This window comes from Oncorhynchus mykiss, chromosome 5 (assembly GCF_057628025.1).
Source record: "Oncorhynchus mykiss isolate SJ-2025 chromosome 5, ASM5762802v1, whole genome shotgun sequence".
NCBI lineage: Eukaryota > Metazoa > Chordata > Actinopteri > Salmoniformes > Salmonidae > Oncorhynchus > Oncorhynchus mykiss.
Genome location: NC_143026.1, coordinates 64712142 through 64725280, shown reverse-complemented (window position 1 = coordinate 64725280; position 13139 = coordinate 64712142). Strand labels below are relative to the sequence as shown.

At 41.2% G+C, this 13139-nt stretch overlaps 1 protein-coding gene across 1 annotated transcript; it reads left to right on the top strand.

Annotated features, from left to right (window-relative positions):
- Positions 1 to 4180: 4180 nt before the first annotated feature.
- On the top strand, positions 4181 to 12325 carry LOC110524283 (cyclic AMP-responsive element-binding protein 3-like protein 3-B). Its single transcript, XM_021603787.3, has 10 exons — positions 4181 to 4492; positions 4927 to 5040; positions 5240 to 5477; positions 5756 to 5889; positions 6284 to 6394; positions 6507 to 6613; positions 8107 to 8175; positions 8272 to 8356; positions 10275 to 10371; positions 11578 to 12325. Exons 1-10 carry the CDS (start codon positions 4469 to 4471, stop codon positions 11901 to 11903), a joined length of 1305 nt encoding a protein of 434 aa, XP_021459462.2. The 5' UTR covers positions 4181 to 4468; the 3' UTR covers positions 11904 to 12325.
- Positions 12326 to 13139: the final 814 nt, after the last annotated feature.

Genomic DNA, 13139 nt, shown 5'->3' with positions numbered 1-13139 from the left:
TGGGTTCCTCATGTCTCCCTCATTGTTAGAAAAAAGTTTGGTCCAAATCGGATGTTAGGTACTATAATTACTGAATATTATCGTATGAATTAAAATGGCCAATTTGGGTGCAATCAATTAGCTTAATGTCTCAGAGATCAAATTATATTTCAACAAAAGAATGTTGCCGGAATGCTTATCTTATCTGTTTCAAACTACAGAAACGATTTCAGACAATCTGAGATGGTGGGGGTCATGGCCTGTTGAAACGACATGGAACAACCCACTCATCATATGCTGCTGCTACTCAGTTCTTTTATTTTACTCTTATTATGATCTATCCTGATGCCTAGTCACTTTACCCTGCCTTCATTTACATATCTACCTCAGATACCTTATTATGATCTATCCTGATGCCTAGTCACTTTACCCTGCCTTCATTTACATATCTACCTCAGATACCTTATTATGATCTATCCTGATGCCTAGTCACTTTACCCTGCCTTCATGTACATATCTACCTCAGATACCTTATTATGATCTATCCTGATGCCTAGTCACTTTACCCTGCCTTCATGTACATTATACATTTTTGCAGCTCTGCATCTTTGGGAAGGGCTCGTAAGCAAGCATTTCACTGTTAAGTCTACACTAGTTGTATTCGGCGCATGCGACAAAGGCAATTTCTTTTGAGTGTTCCTTTTAGAAGTATAACTTATACTCATAGAAAATACACTTTTACGGGTACATTTACACAGTCAGCCCAATTCTTATCTTTGTATTTCTCACTAATTAATCTGTTGACAAATCACAGCAGCTCTTTTTCAGAGCCGATCTGATTGGTCGACTGACAAATTAGTGAAAAAAAGATCAGAATTGGGCTACCTGTGTAAACACAACCTATTTTAGGCTAGATGGGACAGTTCACCTCAAGTAAAAGTTGGACTGCAAAAAACAAAAAACATGTTGTGCATATCTTTCCCATTAATTCTGGATTGAGACCAGCATATCAGGGTAGCTGTAATGCAGTGGTTAAGGGCTTGTAAGTAAGCATTTCACTGTAAGGTTTACACCTGTTGTATTCGGGAGCATGTGACAAATATAATTAGATTTGATTTGGAAAAGGGAAGCGATAGATTAGAATACACAATTTGAATTTGGTGATTTATCCCATGTAAAGTGAAAGCTATGGAACATTTGATTTCCAACCATTCATTGTTATTATTGCATGACTGCCAGTTGCCACGTCACTTTGTCAAGTCTTCCAGCAGGTGGTGCCTCTGCCAAGAGTTCAGACCTCTTTCTGCATCATTATAGTGTTTCCACGCATTCTAACTCTCTGTCTCTGAAGTGCCATACAACCTCTCTACCGGTCTGTGCTGTTACGTAAGGTATTATCTAATGATAGTACTTTAAGACATGGATTTATATAACAGAATGTCCTGTTCCATACCCACAAGCCCATTACAGAGAAACGTGTCATATTTCATATTGTTAGAGCTGTTTTTAGCAGCATGACATAGTTTTAAATAACTTTTACGACTCCTTAGACTTCTAGATTTGAATCAATAGGACTAAAGTCAGACAAACGTTTGAATATTTCTAGATTTACTTTCACTGAGATAAAGACATCTGGTCAATATGAAGGAACGTGCTTTATGCTGCTATTCAAAACATTGAATGTGATTGAAATCCCACAATGTGTATTGGACTCCCACTGACTGAGCGAGGAGTTGAACGCAGACTGATTATGATTGTGCAAAGACCATTCAAAGCCATTTAAGCCCAAGATTACACCCAGAAATCTACTCTTACTCAGTCTGCTAAGTGCTTTACTTTCATTCAAGTATTATTCAGACCAAACACACGCTCAAGGTTATTTTTCACGATCTCTATTTAGGCTCCATTCACATTGTCATTCAGTCCTTCACATCCAGCCAATTGAACACCCACTTGCTTTTGACTCACACTCACAGTTGCTTTTGACTCACACTCACAGTTGCTTTTGACTCACACTCACAGTTGCTTTTGACTCACACTCACAGTTGCTTTTGACTCACACTCACAGTTGCTTTTGACTCACACTCGCAGATGCTTCTGACTCACACTCGCAGATGCTTCTGACTCACAGTTATTTGTGTCAACATTTTAAGATGTCTATATATTTTTTTATAAAATAATATTTGCACAGACCGTATTGTACCCATTGGATGTATGCTTTAAACAGACAACATGTCAACGTTTGCTTGTAGGAGCAATGACTGGATACATCAGGCCATATCCATAAGGGTAATCCCAAAGCCACAGAGCCTGAGAGTAGTGATATATTGTTTTTTTCATTCTGTTGTAACAATGTACAAGCGCAACTTGCAGGCTAAGAACAGGGTTTTACCCTTTGGACCCATTCCCCATCAGATAGAGGAGCAATAATGATAACGTAATCCTGCCACAACATAAAGAGCATCATGGTTATTGGCAGTCAACCTGTTGCAAACTGAACTGAAGACACAGCTAGCAGGACAGAGACAGACGAAAGGAAAGAGTAACAGATATTTGAAAAGATACAGTGAGCTAGGAGATTAGGGAGAGAGAAAAAGGGTCAGGCTTTTTGGACATAATAGAACTGTTAGAAGTTGACAACTGAGAAGTTCACTACTCATAATTCCATGTATAACTGTCTATGAGAAAAATGAATAAATGGTGGATAGTTTCACTGCTGTGTGTGCTTTATGACCATATTCAGAGCCTTCAGAAGTATTCACACCCCTTGACTTTTTCCACATTTTGTTGTGTTACAAAGTGGGATAAAAATGTATTTAATTGTAATATTTCTGCCCCATTCCGTTTATTTTTTATCCTGAAAAACTCCCCAAAATTTTATGATTACAAGCATACCCACAACATATGAAAACAGGAAGAGTGGTACTCAGTAATGTGTTGTATTGGATTTGCCCCAAACATAACACTTTGTATTAAGGACAAAAAGTTCATTGCTTTGTCACATTTTTTGCAGTATTACTTTGCCTTGCTGCAAAAAGGATGCATGTTTTGGAAAATTTTTATTCTATACAGGCTTCTTTCTTTTCACTCTGTCAATTAGGTTAGTATTGTGGAATAACTACAATGTTGTTGATTCATCTTCAGTTTTCTCCTATCACAGCCATTAAACACTATAACATTTTTAATGTCGCCATTGGCCTCATGGTGAAATCTTTGAGCAGTTTCCTTCCTCTCCCGCAACTAAGTTAGGAAGGACGCCTGTATTTTTGGAGTGACTGGGTGTATTGATACACTATCCAAAGTGTAATTAATAACTTCACCTGAAAGGGACATTTGTACCCATCTACCAATAGGTGTGGCATGTGTCATAATTGCAGCTAAAATGGGAACAAGTTTGAACATACTTTAGAAAAGAGCAAACATAATCATGTTCCCATGTTCTGTTTTGTTTAATTTATATCTGTGCTGCAATTCTAGGCATTAGTCATAAGCACAACAGAATCACAGTAATAACAACAGCTGGTGTCTTATAAATATTGTCAATGGTGTATTCGAGGTGAAGTCAAGCGCAGGAGAGCAGAGTATAATGAAGAGGCGCACTTTTATAAAAGTTCCAAAAACGAGAGCACTACATAAATCAAACGCGCTCAAAAAACTGAACATAAAAATAAAGCGCGTAAACTAACACCACATAACATGAAACAATTACACACAAAACATGATGGGAAAAAGAGGGTTGAATACAAGTAGATTGATTGGGGAAATGAAAACCAGGTGTGTATGGAGACAAGACAAGACAAATGGATATGTGATGGCTAGAAAGCCAGTGACGTCGATCGCCGAACGCCGCCAGAACTAGGTGAGGAGCCGACTTCGGCGGAAGTCGTGACAAACGAATGCAGAAACTTCCAGGAGATCTACATCAAAATATTTTATGAATTGTGAGAGGATATAAGGGCATGCTTTTTTCTGTTCAGACTTGAAAGAATTGGTTGATTTAAATTGATAAAATAAAGATTTAATTATAAAAGCATTCTTTCATTTTTATGGGGATTGTTTGAAATGGATAAACGGCATCATAGTGTGTTGGTTACTTTTAGGAATTAACAAACAACACAGAAACCATGTCAAAGGTTAACCCTCATTCCTCCGGTCAATCTGCTATCAAACACAACAAGAGGAAAGGAAAGTATTTTCATCCATCCAAGTTCTTTCTTTTCTAGACAGTCAAACTTGCCTCAGTTGTCAGTCTTTCCCTGCCAATCAAATCTCCTCTTTACATGCTGGCCAATGGGGTGACAGACCTGGGGTTGATGACTGGATGTGCTTTGTTGGAGTTTAAACCTTGGACCTCAGAACACGAGCAGTGAGATACAGTAGAGACACACGGTCATCTAGAACAGAGCCCCTTCACAACAAAAGAAACTGACCATTTTACTGGATTTATCTTGTTTTGGGGAGTTCCTCCCTGTTCCACCCTAGTTCTGAAATGATGGACCACTACTCAGACCAGGTAACACAGCCTATGTGTTCGTTTCTGTGTTTTACTATGTCCTGGACAAGTAGGTTAGCAGTTTATGTTATTAGGGCAGCCAAGGTTATATGTGCCATCTAACAAAGTTCCTAAGACGCAGTAGATCTACCTGCCAGTGAGTGTGTGAGTGTGTAGGTGTGGGTGTTTTGTGTGGTCTACATAGACTGACAATCTTTTAAAGTACAAACTAGATCAATTTAATTGATTTTAACTCAAGTCTACTGTGTTGAATGGCATGGTAAAACTGATTAAAAAGTCAGATAAGAGTGACATGAGATAATGGCAATAAAAAGCATTACTAGTCCTCGGTATGATTGCTTTTACAGTCTTCCTGTAAGGATCTTTGTATGTTATCTCTCATTTGTAAACATAGAGTAACATGATGTGTCATTGAGTGGCCTGTTGTGTTCCAGGGTTGCGACGGGATTGAGCTGCTTGATTTGCTGTTTGATCAGAACGATGGCATCCTCCGTCACGAGGAGATGGGGCACCATGGGAACCATGCCTGGCCTATTCACAAGCCAAACGTGAGTGGAGTGAAAGCATTCACTCTTTGATGTTGCCCTACCGTGATTTGACATTTTCACCTTGGCTGTGTCTACCACGTGTCTACCACGTGTCTACCACGTGTCCACCACGCCATCCTCATATCTAGCCTGCTTCTCTCAACCACTCTCTCCAGTACGGCTGTACAGTAATTAGAACATTTGGTGTGTTATTTGGCAGATGCTGCGTCCAACAAAGCTACAGGGCGAGGACTTCTTGAACACCCTCCTGAGTGACTCGGTTTCGGGGTCACCCCTATGGTCTCCCTCTCCCAGTGACAGTGGAATCAGTGAGGACCCCCACTCCGATCAGATGGACAGCCCCAAGCGCCCTGAGAGTCCTCCCACAGAGCCCCATTTCCTCCCCCCTCAGCCACACACCAGGGCCGCCCTGGACACAGACTTCTCCATTAATATCAGTAGGACATATATGGCACACATTAGTACAGAAAGTATACAAATATATAGAGCATTTCATGTTATTTATGACATAAGTGACACAGAGAAAATGTGTTACGTTATGTTAGATGTGTGATTAATATTGCTTATGTCAACATTATAAGCTCCTCCTTTGAAAGCAACACAGTTTTCGTTTGTATCTTTAGGCTAATCCTGCCTTTGTCTCAGTATCAACACAAACACAGGCAAATGATGGCCCTTACGTCTGGCCACATCCTGTCTCTCTGTATGGTTACAGATGGCTGGGACTCAGGCTTCTACCCAGGAAGGACTGATGGGACAAAGTGTTCCTCTGATGTACACAAAACCCAGCTGACCTCTAGCTTTCCCCTCACTGTCAAGGAGCTACTGCTCTCTGGTACATCTGAGCTGGTGAGTGATGATAAAAGGTATGCGTGTCTGTGTGCATGTGCGCTAGCATGCGAGTAAGTGTGTGTGAGTGCTTGGATGAGTGCGTCTCTAATGGCTTGTTCGTATGTTGGCGAGTGTGTTGGAGTGGAGAGGAATAGGGAAGATGGATAAAGTCATTATAAAACGTTCCGAGGAGAACATGAAGAAACAGGTTAACTTAAAAGAGACAGCAGGGCATGAGTTCAGCACGGTAATGTAACTGGTGTGAGGAAAACAGGAGATGAGAGGAAAGGGCTATGCTGCCTGCCTCTCTGCACTCCTTCCACTCACTCTGTAAAACACATTGCTGCTCAGGCCACTGGTTGTGATGCTTTACATATGATGTACTGTATTAACATTCCCGTCTCACTTCCAGCCCCCACAGCAGTCCCAGCAGTCCTTCCAAGAGTTGATTCTCAATGAGGACGAGAAAAAGCTGCTGGCCAAGGAGGGGGTGACTCTGCCTAGCCAACTACCCCTCACCAAGGTCAAACTTTTTTGCAGTCTTTTGCAGCTTCACAGAACAACTTAAGGTTCTTGAGGATTTCAAATGCGCGTAAACATGCTAAATATTTTGTTCCTTTGTCATTTTCCATTAGTATGAGGAGAGGATTCTGAAGAAAATTCGCAGAAAAATCCGGAACAAGCAGTCGGCCCAAGAGAGCAGGAAGAAGAAAAAGGAATATATTGATGGTCTGGAGAGCAGGTACTGACAATAGGCACTAAATAAATGGAAAAAATATTGACTTACAGGCCTAAAGTCAAAGTAGAAGTGTCCAACTCTGACTACAACTGACAAAAATGCATAAAGCACTTCTACAAACTAACAAGATATTTGGAACATGTCTCAGCTGTGCTCCTGTGCAGGCCGTGCAGAAGAAACATCAGCCCGTGCAGTGAAGCACGAGATTGAACGTCACTCAACTTTCTAGAGTTTTCCCTGTTAGTTAACACTATCAATGCTTCCCTTTACTGTGGGAATTGTGATTGAATCAATGCAATATTAGCCACTTCCAATGCAACGTCCTGAACAAAACGAACTATGCAAAACTTAGCATGCAAAACTAAAAATGCAAGAGATTTTGTTGTTGGCAGAACGAGTCGGAGTAGGATTCTACCCAGAACAGTGCGGCATAACCAATCAGAGCTGCAGTAGGCCTATATGCAAATAGACCGTTGCCATATATGGATCTGTGCCATTCACTTTGAACTGGACTGTGTTTACACCATGAGCGGTTGTGGTTAGATAAGCTTGTTTTGAGATCAAAGCGAGAGCTGCATGTACCCACCTCTGCAGATGTGTTCATATCCTTTGCTAGGCAGTGAGTTATTAGCCCAGTTATGGATAATTTGTAGTTAGCATTGGGGGAGTGATTGTTTCCTACAAGAGCACAAAACATGTACATTTCTAGACATCTTTGAAACGGAAGTCATGAAAATGGCTTTTTTTGTCTTAAAGGGGCAGTGTTATATTTTGAGATAGGCTTGAGTAAGCTAAGTAGCCAACAAGCAGAGAGTAGCATAATTTGTTTAATTCTCTGTAATAATAGTATTGAATTAATAATGCATTTTATTTTGTTAAGTGGTTTCTTGCATCAAACAACACAACAACATTTTTAATCACCTCCTTATCTAAAGGACAAGTGGATAAACAGGTTAATGTCAAGCTCTGCATGATTTTTTCAAACGTCTCATGAACACCACACATTGGCTGCTACTGAAGGCTGAACGATAGAACAGCTATTTCCATTAAAAAAATGTTAGCGAGTGTCATTCCATTGTTTAAGGCAAGTCACTCTGTTAGGCCTACGTTATGATCAAATAGCCACAGTAGCCTACTTGGCCACTGTTAAAACTGTAACTTAAGTGGGTACAGCTTCATTGTTCACAGAAAACGCACGTTGGAATTTTCACAATTTTCAAGTTTGCCCTCAGCAGACATGAAATTTGCCCAGTGCTGGTCTCAGGGTGCTGAGCACAAAACGTTTAAGAAACAGTGTGTGAGTTTTGTGGTGCAAAGAGACTGCATAGGGCCCATTGTGTGTCCTTGAGTGTCACAGTATGATTTGATTATACCAAAGTGTTTCTCGGGCATGCTGGTGAGTGATACTGTAGCAGGATGGTGTTTTTCTTGGACTGATCGAGCAGCAACAGCTTGTCAGTCTCATCTGGGAAATTCCCTTGTTGTTCCTCTTCCAGGATGACTGCCTGCAACACACACAACCAGGAGCTGCAGAGGAAGGTGTTCCAGTTGGAGAAATGCAACACGTGAGGAACCTCCACACTAATCTGCTCTCCCTGCTCTGTTTCTGCCTCCGTACACCCGGTGGCAAAGTTCTCTAATTGAGCCTCTGTGTCTCCCAGGTCTCTGATGGAGCAGCTGCGTAGGATGCAGACTCTGGTAATGAACGGCTCTAAAAAGGCCGCCCAGGCTGGGACCTGTGTTCTGGTAAGCAGAAGTGTCACTTTTTAGAAACAGTTTACTAGATCAGCTCATACACCATATGGGATTAGAGACAGACAGGTGGAAAGATGCAACCACCTCACTCTTTCCCATTTAACCAGGGGACACAGTTACTGTTAGGAGTTATACCATTAGAATTATCAACAGTGAGAATGAATGGTGCTAGTCAAGGAACAAGAGACCTGGACAAATATACCTGACTCTGAAAAGAACAATCTCGCTAAAGCCCCACACATACAAACCAATATATATACTGTATATATTTAGACTTTTGTCCTTTGCTTTCAGACCCACAGGGAAGGGGTGGTACTGGTGGGTTGGGAGGATGTGGGCGTTGGGTTGGGGCTATCTTTGTATGCGTTTATTTGATTGTTTTGTAGCTGTAACCCCCCCTCTGAAAAAAATGACAAAACGAAATAAAAAGGTATATGCCAGACATATAGAGTGAAACATACCCAGAGAGAAACACTCAAGAGAGACACACCATTGATTCACCTGTCTATAATATAATTGGACAGATCAACTAAAACCACATCAGTGCCAACAAAAATTAGACTTTGTAAATCCAAATATAAATATGAATGAGTTTGTGTCTCTTCTAATGCCTTGTACTTTAAAACTTCTTATGGCTTGGGGGCAGTATTTTGACGTCTGGATGAGAAGTGTGCCCAAAGTAAACTGCCTGTTACTCAGGCCCAGAAGCTAGGATATGCATATAATTGGTAGATTTGGATAGAAAACACTCTATAGTGTTTTAGAAAACAACACAGTTTCCAAAACTGCTGAAATAATGTCTGTGAGTATAACAGAACTGATATGGCTGGCGAAAACTTGAGGAAAATCCATCCAGGAAGTGGGATGTTTTTGATGTGGGTATTTTCAATTGAATGCCTATAGAGCATCTAATGGGTTAGGACCCAGATTGCAGTTCCTATGGCTTCCACTAGATGTCAACAGTCTTTAGACATTGTTTCAGGCTTGTTTTCTGAAAAATGAAGAAGAATGAGACCTTTCTGTCAGTGGACTGTAGAATCATGCAGTGCTGGTTTACACGCGTGACCGAGTGCGCGCCCTTCGTTGTTTTTCCTTTCTATTGAATACGTTATTGTCCAGTTGAAATACTATCGGTTATTTAGATAATAGACAACCTGAGGATTAATTATAAACATCGTTTGACATGTTTTGACAAATTTTACCGGTACTATTAGGATGTATTCCTCTGCATGTTTTGACCGCCTTTGAGCCAGTCGATTACTGAACAAAACGCGCCAAGAGAGTTTTTGGGATATAAAGAGGGACTTTATCGAACAAAACAAACATTTATTGTGTAGCTGGGACTCTTGTGACTGCAACCATATAAAGATCTTCAAAGGTAAGTGATTAATTTTATCGCTATTTCTAACTTTGTAATTCCTTTACTTGGTTGTAAAATGTTTGTATGCTTTTGTAAGCAGGGCGCTGTCATCAGATAATCGCATGGTATGCTTTCGCCGTAAAGCCTTTTTGAAATCTGACACATCGACTGGATTAATAAGAAGTTCATCTTTAAGCCAATGTATAACGCTTGTATTTTTTATGAATGTTTATTATGACTATTTCTGTATTTTGAATTTGGCGCTTTGCAATTTCACCGGATGTTGTTGAGCTGGGTCACTAGCGGAACGCCTGCGCCAGAAAGGTTAAGAAAATGCAGAAATGTAAATAATACGGATTGTGTGTTCACACCTGTTGACTTTGATGCACTGTACTGGGATTAGCTGAACAGCTTTGAACAACAGTCACTGAAGAGTGTGTCTTTAACTCTGGAGCTCTACTGGGGATTGTAAGCTCCCCTAAACCGTTAAACATTGTTGGCTGTGGCAAAGTACAAATGATCACTTTTTCACTTTTCCTTTTACCCCAGGTGCTGCTCCTGTCCTTCTCCCTCATCCTCTTCCCAAACCTGAAACCTTTCTCCGAGCCCAAGGTCAGCCAAGGAGGGGACTTCAGCCCAGTGAGAGGTGAGTCAGCCTCCTGTACTGCCCGGCCAAACCTCGCCTCGCCCCGCCACCCCGTACCTCCTGCCTCACATCACAGCTGGAGAGCTGATTAGACTAGAGCTCCTCTCATAGTGCCAGACGCTGCTACGGCACTGCTGCTATAACAACTCACCTGCAGAGCACGACGGTCCACCAGGACCCCACATTTCAAATCAAGAGCTGAGCTGGCAACCCTCAGCACAGAGAACATGCATTACTAATCCCTATTCTCGTCAGCTTGTCTGACTAACAGTCTCCTTTCAACAGTTGTACACTCTTAGAAAAAAAGGTGCTGGCCTCCCGAGTGGCGCAGCGGTCTAAGGCATTGCATTGCAGTGTTCGATTGTGTTCAATCTCAGGAGGCGGCACACAGACCCATGAGGTGGCACACAATTGGCCCAGCAATGTCCGGGTTAGGGGAAGGTTTGGCCGGCCTGGATTTCCTTATCCCATCGTACTCTAGCGACTCCTTGTGGCGGGCCAGGCGCCTGCAAGCTGACTCGGTCGCCAGCTGTACGGTGTTTTCTCTGACACATTGTTGCGGCTGGCTTCCGGGTTAAGCAAGCAGTGTGTCAAGAAGCAGTGCTTGGCAGGGTCGTGTTTCGGAGGACGCACGGCTTGAGACCTTCGCCTTTTCCGAGTCCGTACAGGAGTTGCAGCGATGGGACAAGACTGTAACTACCAATTGGATATCACAAAATTGGGTAGAAAAAGGGTAAAAAAGAAAAGAAAAAAACAACGGTGCGATCTAGAACCTTAAAGGGTTCTTCGGCTGTCCCCATAGGATAATCCTTTGAAGAACCCTTTTTGGAACCCAAAATGGAACCCAAAATTGTTCTGCCTGCAACCAAAAAGGGTTCTCCTAAGGGGACAGCTGAAGTCTTTTCTGAGTATAGGAATTGTTGGATACAATATGAAAGGGACTTCATGACTTAAATGTGTGAATGAATGACTTAAATGTAATTATTCATCTTAACTGATGCTCTGTGAGTGGAATCTATTTTTACAGTAGATGTCTTTGGTTAATTGTACAACCAAAAACCAGGGTACACGTTTTTTAAAAGTAGAGCAAAAAAGTTGGACTGGGGATGTAGTATGTGTGACATTAGTTCACCATTTAATGACTGGAATCAATATGTGTTGAGCTGCTTACTCACCTGTAACCTGTGTCCCTTCTTCCCCCTGCAGTACAGTCACGATCCCTGCACAACCTCCAGTCTTCCAGAGTGCTGCATGTCATTGACCAGCCGTATCATACTGCCGACGACGAGCCCAAGTCTCCGCACCACCATTTCCCAGGAGACCAGGGGGTAAATGAGATGACCTCTCTGCTGGGTAAGCTGGGCACCGGTGACGGCAGCCAGGGGCTGTCCAATCTCGACCCCATGTCTCCCAACAATAGCCTGGATGAGCAAGCCCATTTCCACGGGGACCCCATTACCGGCCACATAGCTACAGTGACCTTGAATCCACACCGCAGAGCCACACTACGCCCACATGCTGATGACATGTGATTGGATAGAGTTTTCCCAGCAGGATTCTGCTCTGCTCCCATCTCCACACAATTCACATGATGAAACATAGAGTAGCACACACCTAAGCCTCTTTTTTACACTGTTAGGGTAATAAGAAATAAATCATTCCTGCTTTTGCCTCTTATATTTTATGTATATGCTTTTTTCTTGTTTGTTACACTGTTTTGTATTGTTTTCAAGATGAATTGAGCATCTCTTGCCCCTCCATGACTGTTTTAACATTGACAGTGTAGATTTGTGTATTTTGAGAAAGGTAATAATTCTTGTTTTTCATAACTGTGATGGTGTGTACAATTTTGAGCTTTTACAAACCATTTTGAGATTAATTTTGCATGTACACTACGAAGCAATAACTTTATTGACAATCTTGCTACAAATTAATAAAACTGTCTCAAACTTTAGAATGTTTAAGTGCTGTCTGCATGTCTGAGTAGTTTCATTAGATTCAGTGACTCGTGCCTTTAGCATCTAAAAGGCTAAGCTTTTGGGGGCAGGGGAACTAAGCTAACATATGGAATTGTTTCAGATGGTCATACCATGGATCATTTAGCTATTTGATTTGGAATTTTAGGACCCCTTTAGGTATCAAAACCTGGTATTTTGAATTATTTCATCCAATATTGAATTTGGCCTTTACTACTATAGCCCATAGAATTGCATTCAATAACACATTCATAAATGGCAAAAAAGACAGTCAAAAAATAAATCATAAGGGTTTGTAGTGTTGGTCCTATTTCTAGGAGATATAAGAAAGCTCAGGATATATATATATATATATATATATATATATATATATATATATATATATATATATATATATTTAGTTTTTACACATATGTAAGCCCTTCTTTTTGAAATGATTTTAGAAAACTACCTCCATACCTCCATCTGTTTGTATGGGTTATCTTCAGACGAGTCCCATGACACTTGTGGTGGTCATAGAGCAAAATTGAGAACACAGTTGTGTTTGTGAGAGTTTGTTGGCCAAACCATTCGGACACTACAGACGTTTTCGTGAGAAGGACGATTTCCTGGATGTCTCATGGTCTGACAAACACAGCAGATACAGTGGATGGAGAAGAAGCCATGCAAAAACAAAAAAAAGATATCTCCAGCTTAAACTGACAGATTCTGATGGAGATTTGTATTAGTCTGTTACTTAGATTGATGCAAGGGTGCGTCAATAAACTCTCAAGGATTTATTATTTCAAAAGT